This window comes from Crassostrea angulata, chromosome 1, assembly GCF_025612915.1.
Source record: "Crassostrea angulata isolate pt1a10 chromosome 1, ASM2561291v2, whole genome shotgun sequence".
NCBI lineage: Eukaryota > Metazoa > Mollusca > Bivalvia > Ostreida > Ostreidae > Magallana > Magallana angulata.
The window spans coordinates 21,807,846-21,824,810 of NC_069111.1; the positions used below are offsets into that span (position 1 = coordinate 21,807,846).

General features: G+C 33.0%; 3 protein-coding genes across 5 annotated transcripts; 1 reads left to right on the top strand and 2 right to left on the bottom strand.

Annotated features, from left to right (window-relative positions):
• Nucleotides 1-223: 223 nt before the first annotated feature.
• On the bottom strand, nucleotides 224-4,395 carry LOC128187628 (probable cytosolic iron-sulfur protein assembly protein CIAO1 homolog). Its single transcript, XM_052858038.1, has 4 exons — nucleotides 4,257-4,395; nucleotides 3,963-4,129; nucleotides 1,220-1,469; nucleotides 224-864 (listed from the first exon to the last, which is right to left on the bottom strand). Exons 2-4 carry the CDS (start codon nucleotides 4,104-4,106, stop codon nucleotides 254-256), a joined length of 1,005 nt encoding a protein of 334 aa, XP_052713998.1. The 5' UTR covers nucleotides 4,107-4,129; nucleotides 4,257-4,395; the 3' UTR covers nucleotides 224-253.
• A 133-nt stretch (nucleotides 4,396-4,528) lies between these two features.
• Nucleotides 4,529-11,437, top strand: LOC128189620 (ras suppressor protein 1-like). The gene is made up of 9 exons (XM_052861294.1): nucleotides 4,529-4,731; nucleotides 4,859-4,909; nucleotides 6,353-6,420; nucleotides 7,068-7,120; nucleotides 7,770-7,888; nucleotides 8,262-8,344; nucleotides 8,675-8,789; nucleotides 9,057-9,189; nucleotides 10,108-11,437. Exons 1-9 carry the CDS (start codon nucleotides 4,623-4,625, stop codon nucleotides 10,190-10,192), a joined length of 816 nt encoding a protein of 271 aa, XP_052717254.1. The 5' UTR covers nucleotides 4,529-4,622; the 3' UTR covers nucleotides 10,193-11,437.
• A 111-nt stretch (nucleotides 11,438-11,548) lies between these two features.
• On the bottom strand, nucleotides 11,549-16,929 carry LOC128189600 (FAST kinase domain-containing protein 4-like). Of its 3 annotated transcripts, XM_052861273.1 has the most exons (8): nucleotides 16,779-16,923; nucleotides 16,126-16,177; nucleotides 13,715-15,118; nucleotides 13,112-13,236; nucleotides 12,814-12,919; nucleotides 12,392-12,461; nucleotides 12,094-12,208; nucleotides 11,549-11,728 (listed from the first exon to the last, which is right to left on the bottom strand). In XM_052861273.1, the coding sequence occupies exons 3-8, from the start codon at nucleotides 15,102-15,104 to the stop codon at nucleotides 11,642-11,644; spliced, it is 1,893 nt and encodes a 630-aa protein (XP_052717233.1). In that variant the 5' UTR covers nucleotides 15,105-15,118; nucleotides 16,126-16,177; nucleotides 16,779-16,923; the 3' UTR covers nucleotides 11,549-11,641. The 3 variants fall into 3 exon arrangements, with proteins under 3 accessions (XP_052717233.1, XP_052717225.1, XP_052717242.1); XM_052861265.1 differs by lacking the exon at nucleotides 16,126-16,177 and having other exon boundaries at nucleotides 16,779-16,929; XM_052861282.1 differs by lacking the exon at nucleotides 16,126-16,177 and having other exon boundaries at nucleotides 16,835-16,924.
• Nucleotides 16,930-16,965: the final 36 nt, after the last annotated feature.

Here is a 16,965-nt window from a genome sequence, read left to right on the forward strand (position 1 = left end):
AAATTTCATTTCTTTCATTGAAAACAAATATCAATGAAATCCCTATTAAAATATTTATTTATTAAAATATGTTTCATGTTATTTTTGAAACGACAATATTAAATCCATACACAACTATTCTACATATATGTCGCAAAACAACATGTACATTGTACCTATGAAAAGTTTAGATTCTATAGCATTAAAACCTTGCAGCATTGTTTAAATGTAGGAAGGAAAAAAGAAAACAACAATAAGAATTTCATTTTAATTTTTAATCGAGCACCACTTTCCACAGTTTAACATCTCCGTCGTCACTGCCTGATGCCAGTAGGCCGGGTTCCTTAGGGTTCCAGGCTACAGAGTTCACATCCTGTGAGTGCGCTCTATTCTGAGTGCACACCAGACTAAACGAGGGCTGATTCTTGTCCGATATCTCTTCCTCTCTAAATACTCTAATACAGTCATCACCACAAGCTGACACAATTAAACCGTTGCTGCGACTCCAGTCCACATCGTAGATAACTCGGTTGTGGTATCCGGAGAGGGTGCACACACATTTCCATGTTGACTCTTTTCCTGTTGTATCAATTCCCTCTGGATTTCCCGGTAAATATTCTTGCCAAATTTTCAATGTTTTGTCATCACTACATGATACAATTCTGTGACCTGTCTGGTCAAAGCTTATTTTCCACACGGTAGAGGTATGGGATTCTAATGTGTTACAGCATGTCCAATCATCTATCTCCTCTTTAAATAATTTGATTGTGTTATCATAGCTACATGATGCAAGCATTTCTCTGGTTGGATGCCACACTGCATACTTAACATCCTGGGTGTGGCTGGAGATCACACTTGCACATTCATATTCTTCATCTTCTGTGACTGTAAAACAGTGCAATATAAATGTAATATTGTCAAAATGTGTAAATTCTATATCCAGCTCATGTACATATTCAAAGAAGTACTGTTTAAAGCAAAATGATTTGCAATTTTTATGTCCAAATTTTCTATTGTATAATAATTTATTGTATTAATTTTCAGCGGAAATTACTAAAACAATTACCATTTATAAACTTTTGCAAGTCATTAAATGTACTTTATAGGACGTTTTGCAGAGGCTCTGATTGAGGCAAAGTTACATTACATTATTATCAATATTTAAATATTTATCATAAAGCTTCATTCAGTTTCTGTTAGTATTATTAAACTACATGATGTGAAGAAGAGAAATGATTACCTTCCCAAATCCACACACTTTTGTCTCTACTGCACGTTGCCAGTAATAAACCAGTTGGAGCCCATGATACAGCTTTTACTTCATTCTCGTGGCCCTCTAGAGATGCAATGCATTCAAATTCCCCGTCTTTCCTGCTCCAGATATTGGTAGTAGCATCAAAGCTGGCACTAGCCAAGTAATTGCCACACGGGGACCAGCCAACACTGCGAATTGTTCTCTGATGGCCTTCTGCAAGGATGCTTTTGCAAACCTAAAGAATAGTTGTGATGACTTTAAAATATCAGTTCTTCATTTTTTTCAACCAATTTTTAAGAGAAAATATGTACTGTATATAAAGCAAGGAAAAATGTTTCCAAAAGCTTCTTTATTTGTTGGAAACAGAACTAAAACAATGTGACATTACAGTAAATGTGAAGTGCTCATTGTATTTCCCAGAATTGAATAAATAAGTGGATCAAGCATCAGTATTACTGTGTAATGGCCACCAATTGGTGTCATAAATTGCAGGTTTCATATTTCACCATGATAAACCAACCCCTCAGCTTATGAATTAATCAAACGTTAAATCCACTTATTGTGACAAGATGGACATCGCATTTCTCAAAATATTGGACAGCAATTGCTTTAGCAAAAGTTGTATGTAAACGGTGTGACGGTTGGGCAGAGCGCAGATTTTTTTTTTTGGTTTGAAATGCAGACAGCAGTATCCACCTGACTACTCAAACTATGAGCCAAAGTTAAACTAAATGTCGCATGCTCAGTCTCAATAATGACATCATGTTTCATATGCAAAATGTAAAAGTTGTATCTTCGGAAATAGCAGAAGAAAAGTATGTGATTCCAAGAGTATTTAATTTCTCCTTTCAGTGCTTATATCTCTATTTTAAAAATTGATAAATTTTCTATTTATACTTTATTCAGTATCTGAAAGACCTGTTCCATGATGAAATGTTTTTATTTTTTACATCTTTTAACACCTACCGTATGTGGAACTAGTCTTATTCATCTGATTTAAGCACTGTTGAAACTTATCTGGTTTGCAAAGTTAATTATTTTCATTTAATTAAACTTTAAGTTAATGGACAATAAAGGAAGAAAAGCATCACCCATTTAATGAAAGAGTAAACTTTGTCAAACAAATTGGCGGCCAAAATGGCGGAATAAAGCTGGAATAAAAAAAGTTCAGCCCTAAGTATCCCTGATTCAACTTCTATTTTTCACTGTTTTTCTAATATATATGTGTTACCATTAAGCCTTGCTTCGTGAGGCGGGCAAATGCGTGCCTGATATTAAAGCACTGTAAACATTATGATAGTAAGAGATGCAATCATGGATGTGTAATGAAATGGAAGAAATAATGAAGGACCAAACTGGGATTTGACCCTGAGCCCCCTGATTCTTTATTCAGGTGTTAATCAACTGAATTAAATGAATCTGGTGCTGATGAACGACCATTTTGACCATCCCTTGTATTGATTAGGCCACACCTTCGTTGGACATTCAATGAAAAAAGGTAAGAGTGGGCAAGCGAATAATTATTAAAATTATTTTTTGGTACGCAAATTTTTAGGCGGTCATAAAATAAATTTGTGCAGAAGGTTGTATTCTTCTACTTGTTTCTGATTTAAAAATTAAAAACTATTGAAAATACGAAAAACAGCATAGCGCAGAAATAGAACAGAAAACAGTGCATTATTTCGTGGGTGCGGGAATTAACTATAATATTATTTGTACAGTTTTATTCAAATACAATTGTGCTGGGTCCAACGAACAAGAAATTATTTTGGTGTGCAGGCCTTATGTAATTGCAATAATTAAATAGATTTTAATTTTCTTAACGTAGTAAATACATATATGGCCAGAAATTAGTCCTGACTTTTACCCCTTTCTATTTGTAACCAGTAACATTGGTTACATTGGTAACAATGTTTGATTATGAATGATTTTCAAACTTTGATGTACTTGTGACAGGTTACAGTGGTTACTGGTAACATTGGTTACAAAACAGAGTTGGGTTAGGGTTAGTTTAGGGTTAGGGGTTATGGTTAGTTTAGGGTTAGGGGTTAGGATTAGGGTTAGTTTAGGGTTAGGGTTAGGGGTTATGGTTAGTTTAGGGTTAGTTTAGGGTTAGGGGTTAGCATTAGGGTTAGTTTAGGGTTAGGGTTAGGTTACCATTGTAACCAATGTTACCAATGTAACCAATTTAAAAAAGCCCCCCTGTATTTCATGAAAATGACTGTCACCACCGTTACCCTATGTCACCAATGGATTATAGCTGTTACCATTGTAACCAAATAAAATAAGACCCTCTGTTAAACAGAAAAAGCCTCGTCACCTCTGTTACTCTTTGTCACCAATGTATTATAGCTGTTACCATTGTAACCAAATAAAATAAGACCCTCTGTTAAACAGAAACAGGCTCGTCACCTGTCACCAATAGATTATAGTTGTTACCATTGTTACTGGATGAAATTAAACCATTCAACGGAAAGATTAAATAATCAGTTTTGTCATATATGTTACTTTTGTCACCAGAAAATAGTGCCTTGTTACTGGTTACAAATGAAATGGGGTAAAAGTCAGGACTAATTTCTGGCCATATCTAAGTAAATATGCAAAGGATAAACATTTTCCAGACATAATATAATTTGAACACACTTGCTCTTATGACAGCACTGTAGCATATATATTCAATCATACTCATTCAATTAATGATTTTTTTTATGAACATAAAATAATGTACCCATTTGTCTCCTTCCTTTCCCCAAATTCGAATTGTTTTGTCTCCCCCACAAGAGGCCAGCAATGTTCCTGTGGGATTCCATGCAACGCACCAAACTCGGTCCTGATGTCCAGACAGCTTCATTAATTCTTGTAGTTTAGCCATTACTTTCGTTTGTCACCAGCAGTCTACAAGTGATACAATCATACATTGTAATCATGGTAATGAATAAGCATGTTCATCATATAAATGTCAGGAGGCAATAAATCATCTAAAACCTCTTAGCAACACATAAAATATCACAGAAAAACTTACCAAACGACGGATTTTGATGTACATTAATAAAATTGTTTTATATCACTGTCGATTTTGAAAAAGTCAAGAAAAAGTGCATTTCATGGGCGCAGCCATTCTGAAAATAGTTCACGTATTGTTACGCCATGCTTTTAGTCACTCCATTATTAAACCTAATTTAAAAGTACAATCATATTTTCATTACAGATATGTTATTATTATACACAAAATTGATCAAATGATATCAAATGTTGTTCCAAAAAAGAAGAACTATTTCTACATGCGTATAAAGTGGGTTTGATGTGTTGTTAGGCACTTCCGGAGTAAATATTTCCTAAAGAGGCATCTTATAAATTCCACTGCATCAAGTGTCTTACAAATCTGAAAATGTCGAGCAAAGTCAAGAAATACATTGACGAATGCAAAGGAGATCCAAATAATACAGAACTAGATCTTGTTGATAAAGGAATTCCCAACTTAAACATACCAGGCCTTCGTAAGTAGTTAACTTTATGACAATATAGGAATTCATCTTATTCAGAAGAGTTTTTACAAATTTCCGGTGTTCTGAAACACAATAAATGCTTACTGATATCTCATGCTATTTTTTATATACTTTTCAGTGGATCTGAAGCACCTGACTAGACTAACACTTTCCCACAACAAAATAAATGGTTGGTATATATATTCATCATACATGTATAGAGTCTCTTCTTCTTCTGCTTGCATTCCGTCATCTGTGGGACGTCAAATTCACAAAAATGAGCTTAACATTATAAACTAGGTTTATTGATTCAAAACTATACTGGCGTGCGACTTGTTCTCGCCGAAAACCATTTGTCGCCAGTACATTGTGACGTCATTTTAGCAACATGGTACTCAGTGAGAAGTCTCATGCCAGTAGTTTACAGCTTGTTTTTATCTGTAAAACTGTTTTTTGGTGTTTTTTATTAGAGTTTTAAACTATAGTTTTCAATTGCTTATCTATTTGAGTTAATCTGTGTGAATATTTAAACAAAATATTATTATGTACGCGTTAGCGGGTTATGTAAATTTTTTCTGCAATGATCGCTACCTTCATTACCCAAATGAATCATCAAAGAAAGCATTTTATTGTTTATATTAACATCTTTCTTTTAGCAAATTGATAAATTGATTATGAAAAGTAAGTAAAATTCACTAAATTACTGTTAATGTACGTAAGTACATTAAATAAAAGAAACAGTCAAATCGTCTTCTGTGAGACTTTGAGTCTGACGTCGTCATGATTTTTTTGTGCAGTCCGTGATTTTTCGTAGGTAGTTGTAGGTCTTGACCAATCGATAAACTGGGCGTGTCAAGTTTGGTCCTGTCATTTTTTCTCAGTTTCAGCCGCTATGAATTAACTATAAGTTTCCGTAAGAAATAGAGGGAATAATACTTAGTAGATGTAAATATAAAAGCATTAACAATAGATTTTTCTGAAAAATATAAATTAACTCCTGTAAACTATAATTTAATACATTTGTTTACTCAAGTTAGGCCTGCATAAAAAAAAAAACTTGTGTGTTTAGGGTAACCCGACCTAACCGATAAATATCCTCTGATCCTACCAATTTTAGATGTCTGTTTTTATTGGACTACGATTTTCATATTATTTGTGTCCTCATGCAAAAAAGTTATGATGAAATATTCAAAAGATTCATAAAAGCCTATTTGGCACCATCCTCACAGTGTCAGGGGTCCCAAGTGGATTCAGGACCCCCAACATTGTAAGGATGATCTAGCACTTACTATTAGGGAAATATCTAGGTACTTCAGGTAAAAACTTACTTTTATTTTTAACATGAAGATTGCTCTTCAGTTGTCTGTAACTGCTAATTCATTATTATCTTATGAAAATGTTAATGCATTCCATTTGTAAGCAAAATATATCCATCATGAATTGAACTATGGACCTTGGCACTCTGCAATGAAATATTAAGACAAAGAGATCTTTTTTTTTTTTGAGGGGGGGGGGGGGGGGACTGAAGTTGTTTGCTGTAATATGTACCACTTTTCAGAATGATTATTTTTATGTACTTTTTTACATGTACCAGTACCCGGTACATTAAAATTCTTTATTGCTTAATTTTCAGAGGTACCTGCCAACATAACAGAATTACCCAATTTGGAGCATCTTAATCTTTTCAATAACCATATTAAGGCAAGGATTGTTCACTTCATTTTTTGTAGATATTTATTATTGGACATTTGACTTCTTTACTTTGTGTTGAAAACTCTTTTCAAGTGTATAATAATACTTAAAAGGACATGGTCATAATTTTGGTCAAAAATAATTTTTCCGATTTTAATGTTTACAATGCTTCAGTAAGGTTATTGTCATAGGCAACTAAAATTTGAGTGTAATTTGTTGAGTTATAAGTGAGTTACAGAGCTTACAATTCTTCGCAATGTAAAGAAAGCTTTTGTTTTCACTTTAAATGTTGAAGTAAAAATTCCAGTTTTAGACTTAGAATGAAGGAACTGTTTATTTTTGCTTAAAATGATTAATAAGATGGACAAATCAGCTTGAAAAAGTTTTTTTTTACTGGTATATTAAACCTATGTAAATTAACAAAAACAGAACATGAATCTTGTTTACATGACAACAAATTTTGTCTACTGAGTCCTGTATCTTGCTTATAACTCTATGACTGACTCTCTTTCATTTGATCAATAGAAATGCATTCCTAAGGCATTGTAAATAATAAAAACAGAAAAATAAAGACCAAAATCATGACAATGCCCTTTTAACTTACTGTACTTCACATCTATCCTTTACTTGAACATGAATTGCTTTTTTCTTTTCAGGAACTACCAAGTACGCTGAATTCTCTAATGAAATTGAAAATATTAAACCTTGGGTATGTGTACTACATTTTTTAAAACCCAGCAGTAAAATTATGTCTCAAATATGCTGAATCCTATGAATCTTAAATCACACAATGGCTTAATTGTTGGACATATTTACATGTATTACATTTACTGCATAACTGATTATTTCTTTGGGTACAAATGTTTAAATTCCAAAATAGGAATGTAACTGTTTTATTGGTGGGTTTTTTTTCTTTTCTTTTTTTTCAATCTTCGAATAGATTAGACAGGATTTAAATAAAATTGATAAAGTTAACATACTTTTTTGCCTTGGAATTTTTTGCGGTTGAGGCAATTAATTTTTTTTTTTAAAGTACCCTGCAAATAAAATCAAGTTGTATGTATGCTATCACATCTCTTAGGTGGATGTCCTTCTCTGCAAGGCAAGGGTGAAAGAAAGAATTTATTGACAACCCTTATTTCAAGAAATGTGTGGCTAAGCTAAGAGGGTCAATATTTCCCTGAAATTACTGTAGGCATGTGTTTATTAATTTTCTTTGTGTGAGATTAGGGACAATCAAATTGCTCAACTGTGCTCTCGATAATTACAATATAGGTATAGTGAGATCTAATAATATGGTATTTCCCTGATATTGCTAGCCAACAGTATTTAAAATTGCCCACTCTTTGTATTTCTAGAATGAACAAACTGAATGCCTTGCCGCGAGGATTTGGTGCTTTTCCTGCTCTAGAAGTCCTAGATCTTACCTACAACAACCTGAGCGAAAAATCTCTGCCTGGGAATTTCTTTTGTTTAGGTATGAACAAAATGATTATTATCATACAATTCTTGGGAAATTACTTGTATATTATTGTACATTTCACAAAATACATGAACAAGTTGCCAGTTTTGTTTTACCTAGGGCATTTATTATAGTATTTCCATTTATCTTCTTTGAATTTATGTATTCTTTGCATTATTCTAAAAATGAAAGAAAAACTTGGTATAACATGTTAATATCTGGTATGTTCATATATGAAATTTTTTAAAATATCCTGTGAAAATAGTACATGTAATTTTTAGTTGAAAGCATTTTGTCTTTTTTAATATATCAGATAAATGTAACTGCAAAGACAGAATGCAATTATGCTTTTTATTTGTTGACGGTTTTATTTTTTATTTCATTTCAGACACATTACGAGCACTGTATCTAGGTGACAATGATTTTGAAGTCTTGCCACCAGAAATAGGGAAACTGAAGAATCTTCAAATTGTAAGTGAAACTTGCATTTAATGAGAGTTAACAGCAAGATACATAGAAGAAATCTAAACAAAACTTATTTTCTTTTAATTACTACGATTTATATGTACTATCAAGATCTCATCAAGGAAGTTATCACAGAGATGCATGTAATATATTTTTTTTTATTGTTCATATTTTTTACACATGTATTTATATGTATATATATAAATTTGTAGGCACAGCATAGCTATCTAATATAAAATATAAACCAGAGATATGTTCAAAAGAGAGAGAGAGAAAGGAGGAAAGGGAGAGAGAGTGATATTTCTCCTTATAGGCACTTGTTATATATGTTTCCAGCTGTGTTTGAGAGAGAATGATCTGGTGACTCTGCCCAAGGAAGTTGGGGATCTGCCGCGATTGAGAGAGCTCCACATACAGGGGAACAGACTGACAGTGCTACCCCCAGAAATAGGTACATCTCTAACCATAACCAACCAGACTAGCAAGAAATAAAATCCTATTTTGCTTAAACATATACCAGTATATTGTACATGTACAGATAAAAAATAATTCAAAATAGAATTTTGGACTTGACATTAAACATTGCCCATTTGAAATGGTGTTTTTGTAGTATTTTTCATACATGTTTTAAATAAATCAGAAATCTGAAATCATAAAATCTGTCCTCACTTGCAATTTTTCAAATTAAAAAAGTCGGAAGTAATTTTTCTTCTTACAGGAAATTTAGATTTAGTTGGATCTAAGCAGGTGTTCAGGGGGGAGAATAACCCCTGGGTCACACCCATAGCTGACCAGTACCAAGTCGGTGTGTCCCATGTATTCGACTACATCCGCTCAGAAACATATAGATTGTAAGTATTTCATCTTTTACAGTGCATGTGTATTTTATACATGTAGCTGCATTAAAGAGGCCCAATTAATTTTTGCGAGTTGATTTTAATCAACTCTCCTATGCAGTTACTGTGGCAAAACGGAAGTGAAACAGTGTTTGGACCTAGGCACAAATCATCGCCGCTGACAATACTTAGTTCTTGAAAATAATCAGTAAATTCGGTGTGATGTATTCAGAAGCATTGATTACCTTAAAAATAGTTAGATTTTAAATGGAACAAACAATTTAAATATTTTAAGTCGTAGGTACTCCCATGCCAGAGTTCAATGTAATTTGCATGCAATTTTCTAAAAATATTTTGATTACTGATATATAATGCATCAACTGTATCATAGAGTTTGATGGTGTTCTATTTTTAAATATTACACAACACCATTCATGTGGGGTTTCCGTCTTTCCGTATTCTTGTAGGAAAAGCCTTTTAAATACAGCTAAGAAACTACTTGCCATGCGAAATTCCATTTTAGAATAAATAATCCATAAAATCAACTCCCGTCAGTACTTCTGTACTTTGATATATCCTTGGTAAATGTTAGAAAAACAATTTATGGATATTTAGCAAAATTTTGCATTTAATAGGATTATTACATATTATTATTATATTACAAGTACTTGTGTTTGTGTAATACATAGTATTGTTTTCTCTTATGTATATGGTACATTTATGTCTGTAAAAATGATAAGGTACATTACTACCGTGATATTTAAATGTAACTGTACTGATAGTTTGATAAGAAGAGATCATAGTACCCGTAAACAACATTTTTGTATAAAGCAAATTATTGTAGATTCTCCTTAAGTTTTCCAATAGCCAAAGACTTTTTATGATGATCTGTTACAATTCTATTGTGAATTTTTTGTTTTTGTCATTTTCCAGTTTATATGGTCGGCATATTGCTGCCGATGCTCCACCCCCCAATAAACCGGCAGACAAATCCAAAAAGATCAGTAGGATGGGTTGAACCAGTGCTGCTTAATTGCCCAGAAAGTTCCTGTTTATGACTACAATAAGCGCTTTATTACAATGCAGTTAATACTCAAAGCCTCCACTGAACTGACTGCCAGACAAGATAAACAATGAAGAGTTGCTTGTGAATGTAAATCCATATTTTAAAGACTGAAAATGCATGTGTACATTGCTGATATTAAATAACCAATGGATTTCTTCCAGAACAATATGTGTAATAAAATTGTGGTGCTAAATTTGAATTCAATTAGGGGTCAAGTTATAACTGTTGTTCTATGTATATGTGATTAACAACCAAGGCCTTTATGAATACATATACCCGATATGTGAACATACACTGCTTAACCCATATATGTCTTCCTCAAATATGTATTCCAATTATTGCCTATGAATAGCTTGTAGCTGAATCTGAATACTGCATTTTTGAATATTGTACATGTAACATTACAACATATAATTCAAATAATTTTTCCCAGATATATTTAACTGGCAAGAATACATTCATACTCACTATGTTAATATTTTCAATAAAGCTATACATGTATTTGAATATAATTGTGAAAAAATATACATGTACATAATCTGAAGAAGTCATATTATATATAGACTTTTTGTCATGCTTTTTGTTTATCATTTTTTTTAGATTATATTTAACATATTCTACAAGAGAATATTTAGTTTTGCTATCCTAGTCATTGATATATATGTACCGGTATATACATTAATATGTACATGTATGTACATAAATGTACAGGATACATACAATGTATCAGATCAGTTTACTCTTTGTACTGTATAACTGTATTACAGATTTTAATGGACTTTAAATGTGACAAATTTTTTGTTTACTGCCAGAAAGGAAAATTATATTAAATGACATTGAATAACAGTCTATTGTGAAAATAATTATTTATGCGTTGGGGAAATATACACTAGTTACACTGTAAGCTTAAAACTGTGTAAATACCCCAGGTAATAAAATCAGAACTTGAATGTGATAATTCACACATCTGCATATTTAATACCCACAGGTATTGTTTGACTAAAGAAAATGCGTAATTAACCACCAGTGTAAATAACCACTTTAACAGTAAACAAAAACTTTTGGAAAAGTCAAAGAGGGTAAGCAGGTCTGATGTATACTTCTTGAATATTTTATACCTTACATAATACTTGTATTGTTTATATATTAAAAAGTGGAATTTCATGTTGTAGAATGAAATAAATATTTTGTACTTATGTGATGTTTTCTTAAATTACGAATATATGAATCTCTAAATAGTAATATTAAATAATGAAGCTACTGAAAATACTGATTGTTAACTTAATACAATAAAATGTACAACTCCAGTTATGCAAGATAATTTTATTTTCATTTATATCTGACAATTAAGACATTAAAACAGTTTTATAATTCATAAAATTTAAGATAATTTAGATTTCCCTATGATATTGATTCTGTAATCTTTTTCTCAAGATACATCATTTTGGAGTTGTTTCCAGGCAAAGACTTCCATTCATTGTAAGAAATCTAAAAACAATGGAACAAACATTCAATAAAAAAATCATCTCAAGAAAATATGTCAATCAAAAATCATTATCATCAATACAGGTATCGGTATCTACCACAGCTGTGTCTTACAAACATGTACGATATAATCCATTAGGATTAGCAATGCTTTTAGAACAAAAAATTAAATTTTTACAAAAATGATGAGAAAGTTGAGATTTTAAAATTTGTAAAAGGGAATTAAAAAAAAATCCAATCAAAATGAAGACGAAATTTGTTTTCAGCTGCACATGTACACATGTGTCCAAAAAATTCACTTGACAAAACAAGGGACATATCCCCCATACGTTTTGTTTCCAATGACCTTTAGTTCTTTACACACTCACCACTACAAGTTTGTAGCCCAGTGACTGCATGTGCCTCACCCACATTCTGCTCTCAGAGGTAGGGACCACGCCAGGCTGAATCATGTCCTGGAACTTCAACACCTTTATGGCTACCCTGAAAAACATTGAATATCATAAGTTATTAACTTACAGCATGAAATCACATTCATTCATCAAAATTTTCTGGTTTTCCATTGTTTTTAATTTTTTAAGTGTGATTTATGGATATAGCCTTGACTATAATACAAATGATATATTTAGCTACATAACCAAGATCTTCATGTACCGTAATACATACTTGTGGAAATTGGATCCACTGCTAGAGAATGGAACCACTCTTTTATCATTACCAACCAACACCAGGGCATCTGAAAAGACCAGAGATGATCACTTTTACTTATATTGAACAAACTTTATATTTGGCAATCATTCATGCAATCTGCAAATTCAAATAGACCATAAAGAAGCTTGGAAACAAAACTTGCTCAAAAAACTTCAAGGTCTTTAATACTGAGTTAAAACACAGAATGGATAATAACACATTATCAATGTAGCTCTGGTCCAAATTAAAGAATTAAAAAGAAAATTTTTCAAGAACAAGAACTTTCATAACGACACAAAGGATGTTAAATAAGCTTCCCATCTGGGTTAATGCAAGCTAAAAATCACTAATTGAGAAGACCGATTAATTCACTGATTAAATTACAAGTAAAAACTAACCTATCTCATGCCCCTGTGAAGTCATGATCCTAGTTTGTACACTTTCATCCATTTGTTTATCCAGCACATGTGTTATGTCTATAACATCTGTAACCAGGGAATCTTGCTGAAATCAAATGAAGAGTTCATAATCTCAATTTGGAGTTAACTTTGAATTACCGGGGTATATTTGCCCGCAAAAGTTGTTGTCCACCTCCATTTTTTATCACCAAGAAACTACATCCAGGGCTACATCATTGCAGCCAGTATGAAGATTTATAGATTTATAAAACAGAAAAATTGGAATGCTGCTTCATACCTTGGTATTAGTCCTCTCTGGCTTTTGACCTCCAAGATCTAGTCTTGGCCCCTGGAAATTAGGAAAGGCAAAACTGGCCTCGTAATCCAACTGTCGCAAAACTGATACCATGGTGGGGAAATTTTCTGTGAGAGAAAAGACATACATGTACATGCACTGTGGTCATAAAACATATTAAATAATTAATACATGTTTCATCTATTTGTAAACCTTTCATTCATAAAATGTGTATGGTAAATATAAGGATTAACAACAGGTTTCATAAACCAATGGAAGTACCGGTACTCTAAATTGATCTACTAAAAAACTGCATCAAATCTTTTCTCATCCTTTAAGATACATGTATCTTTCATGGATAGCTTGAAGATAACTTAAATAACACTACTTATCAGCTGACAATTATTAAATATAAACAAAAAATTACTCCCACCTGAATGCAATGCTACCCATACATAACAAAGTTTTGCACTGAAAAAGTGTTTATGTTTTCAGATGCAGTACTGATCTATTTTAATTGTTTCAATTGTAACATATGACTGAATAATGATAGTATTGTAAATATTTGAATCCTTTCAATTAATATCATATAATATGCAAGCTTACTTTGAATGTTATCTACAAAATCTTGCTTTAGCACTGAAGATAAGACCCAGTCTACAGAGCAGTCGTTCCATCCCAACGCCAATGCCAAGTTCAACCACACAACCGGGTGGCTCTTTTCAATTTCCTTTTCCTCCAACTTGGCCACCATGTTCCGTACCATCTCCTTCTCACTCTCACTGAAGCTGTGCAACTTACTCATATTGCAGATTGCAAAACATAGGTGGACAGGATTAAGATGGTTTGGAAACTCCTCAAAGTGAGACTGAATTGTTTTCTCAAGGTTGGGTGGGAACCATCTCAAATGGGCGCAAGACATTAAAATGATTGACAGGAAATTCACAGCTTCTTTCTTTTCTTGAACACCATTAACCTTCATGACAGCATGGTCACTCAGAAGTCCTAGCAAGGCAGCATCATGGAAGTTAAGTTTACTAATGCTTGTAAAAACTGAAGCAGTGGATTTGAGTGGGAAGTCATCTGACATTTTCTTCTTCATACAGTATGCCAGGGATTTGATCAAAGGTAAATTTCTTCTTCCTGAGGCGCGCAATGCAAAAAAAAGTTGAGTTATTTCCTCTAGATTCAATGTTTCCGCTTTCTGCAAAGCTTTCTCTTCCAAATGATCAAATACAGAAGCTTCAGAAGATTTTTTGCTTTCTAGGATCATTATTTTCATGACAGAAATAAGTTCATTGACCTTTTCTATTTCCATCCAACGCCTTGCAATTTGTTTTGATATTTGGTTTTGGAGACTATTGTCTTTGCTGTTTTTAGACATATGGTGAAGCCGAATTAAACCAGAAATATTCAGTTTATTTGATTTAGGAAGGACATTTTCCCAAAGTTTTGCTTCACGTGTTTTATCATAAATCCGGAAAGTCAGCTGACAAGTTAATAGGTTCAACAAATCGTGTTCATTATAATTAGATAAAGAGAAAAATACTTTCTCCAATAGTCCTCTAAATTCTTTACATGTCTGAAGAATCTGTAAATGTTTGAACCAATGAACATCTCCCTTTACAATGACTGACTCCAGCGTGTCAAACACAGCCTTAAGATTCCTTTTCTCATCATTGGCCTGATATCCTTCGACCAGATCATTGAAGACTTTTTCAGCCTCTTCTTTCCCTCCCTTATTAGTACTTTCTAAGATGTGCGTAATGCAAAGAAATGTATTTGAGACAGGTTTTTCAGGTGCGTTTTTCATTTCTGGGTTTGCAAATTCATTAAGCTTCTCATATTCACTTGTGGATAGAAGTCTAACATTTGAACATTCATGAATAGAATGCTGTTCCCATTTTGTGTGGCTAGAAAGCCTTTGGACTGATCTTCTCAGGCCCATTTGCATTGCCATCTGACGAAGTGTGAATAAATGTCGGAAGGAAAACATCTTGGCACTTCAACCTAAAGAAAATGAAAAAAGAGATATTTACTGTGCATACTATCAACATTATGGATTGGAGGGGACACCAGGTAGTTTTATGTTCAAGGAACAGTGGAAAAAAAATGATTTTAATACCACTTCATTGATTATAATACATTTGATCAGTGTCTTAGTGTCAAATGTAAGCAAACACAATCAAAATAATTGCAAGTAGATACGGCCCATATAATGAGAACCACATTGCTGGAACAACCAGTAGAAGAAATAAGGTTGTGTGCTCAAATTGCAACATCAATACTACAGTTTCACCACATTCAAGGCGACATGTACATGTATATATCCACTAAAGTCATGGATGCCTTTTGGAATTTTAGTTAACTTTTCTCTGTTCATTAATTACCACACAAATTAAATTTCTTTTGGGTTTTTTTTTTTAGGGGGGGGGGCATATGTCTGCAGACATTCCAAAATAAGCATTTTGCTTTGTAACTTATAGACACCGTTTTCCATGGAGAAGTGTTAAGACCCCCAGTAACCAAAACTTCTGTTTCAAAAATAATTATTTGACTACTATTCTAATATAAATCAATTAGGCATTGATGATACTTTTTATTAGATAACTTTTTAGTATCTGACAGAAATTCCGAAATATTGGGATGTAAAATGTAGGCTGGGGCAATGGGCATTAGCATTTGCAGTTCTTTTCTGTATTAAGAATAGCTGAAGGTCTGTAGCTCCTGGTCTGATAAAATTTTGATGGATGACTTGGGAGCTACATATATATTACTATAACAATGACTTGATCCAAAAGGTCAGATCAGGTCAAAATGACAAGCGAGGATCATCAGATCAAATGAGACACAAAAGTCGAGTTTGATCTGATGCTTCCGTCTGATAATAAGACGTGAGTGGCTCTTTGGATCAAGTTACTGTTATAATGGTAAATTTATTATATACCCTTGTCCATTTAAAAGCTTAATAATTACAAAATTATCTTTTTAAAATCAGTTGTATGACATTTACTTACTCACAGTGTAGAATCCAGTATTAAACATCTGAATCAAGTATTGCGATGATATCTAAAGTAAATTGTCTGAAGAATTTAATGGTACTAATTACTATAAAAGAATTTGTTACAATAGGGTTACCGTTAGTCAGCCAAAAATTAATGCAATTTTTTGTGTGCGTAAATTTCAACTTTTTACACATATGACACTGTAGCTCCCATGTCATCCATCATATTTTTTTTTCAGACCGGGAGCTACAGACCTGCAGCTATACTATACTGGCGGGCGACCAGTTCTTGCCGAGTACCATTTCTCGCCAGTACATTGTGACGTCATTTTTCGTCTATAATTTTATGTGTTGATAAAATGACGTCACAATGTACTGGCGAGAAATGATACTCGGCGAGAACTGGTCGCACGCCAGTACAGTATAGCTGCAGGTCTGTAGAACACAAGTTAGTAAGACTAAGGGACTATTTTGATTGTTTCATGCATATTTAAATGTCGTAAACGTTAAGAAGATCAATTAACAAAAACATATCATGCAAGCTGTGTTTTCAAGTATTTAGTATGAGTGAATTACATAAAGTTGTAAACGAGGTAATTCGAGATGATGCAGTTATGAAAACAAACACACCATAAAATATCATTAATTCTTTCAAATCGTCTATACCTCTACTTATAACTGTAGAATTTCTGCTTCAGCTCGGCGCATTATCTAGATTTTACCATTCAGTGACAATCGGTGTAGCATTTCTGTTGTGTTCTGTACGACATTGGTTTACCATGTTTCTTCCCATCGATGACGAAATCTGGTACCCAAATCCTACAACAAGACCAAGAACCAGTTTATTTAAAAC

Excerpts from the sequence above, each read along its gene's own strand:
- LOC128187628 (XM_052858038.1), bottom strand. The coding sequence starts at position 4,106 with ATGGCTAAACTACAAGAATTAATGAAGCTGTCTGGACATCAGGACCGA. Across the intron at positions 1,470-3,962 it reads GAAAGGAAGGAGACAAATGG|GTTTGCAAAAGCATCCTTGC; the intron begins GTACATTATTTT and ends ACTATTCTTTAG. Across the intron at positions 865-1,219 it reads AAGTGTGTGGATTTGGGAAG|TCACAGAAGATGAAGAATAT; the intron begins GTAATCATTTCT and ends ACTGTTTTACAG.
- LOC128189620 (XM_052861294.1), top strand. The coding sequence starts at position 4,623 with ATGTCGAGCAAAGTCAAGAAATACATTGACGAATGCAAAGGAGATCCA. Across the intron at positions 7,121-7,769 it reads TTGAAAATATTAAACCTTGG|AATGAACAAACTGAATGCCT; the intron begins GTATGTGTACTA and ends TTGTATTTCTAG. Across the intron at positions 8,345-8,674 it reads AACTGAAGAATCTTCAAATT|CTGTGTTTGAGAGAGAATGA; the intron begins GTAAGTGAAACT and ends ATATGTTTCCAG.
- LOC128189600 (XM_052861265.1), bottom strand. The coding sequence starts at position 15,104 with ATGTTTTCCTTCCGACATTTATTCACACTTCGTCAGATGGCAATGCAA. Across the intron at positions 12,920-13,111 it reads CAGAGAGGACTAATACCAAG|CAAGATTCCCTGGTTACAGA; the intron begins GTATGAAGCAGC and ends ATTTGATTTCAG. Across the intron at positions 12,462-12,813 it reads TTCACAGGGGCATGAGATAG|ATGCCCTGGTGTTGGTTGGT; the intron begins GTTAGTTTTTAC and ends TGGTCTTTTCAG.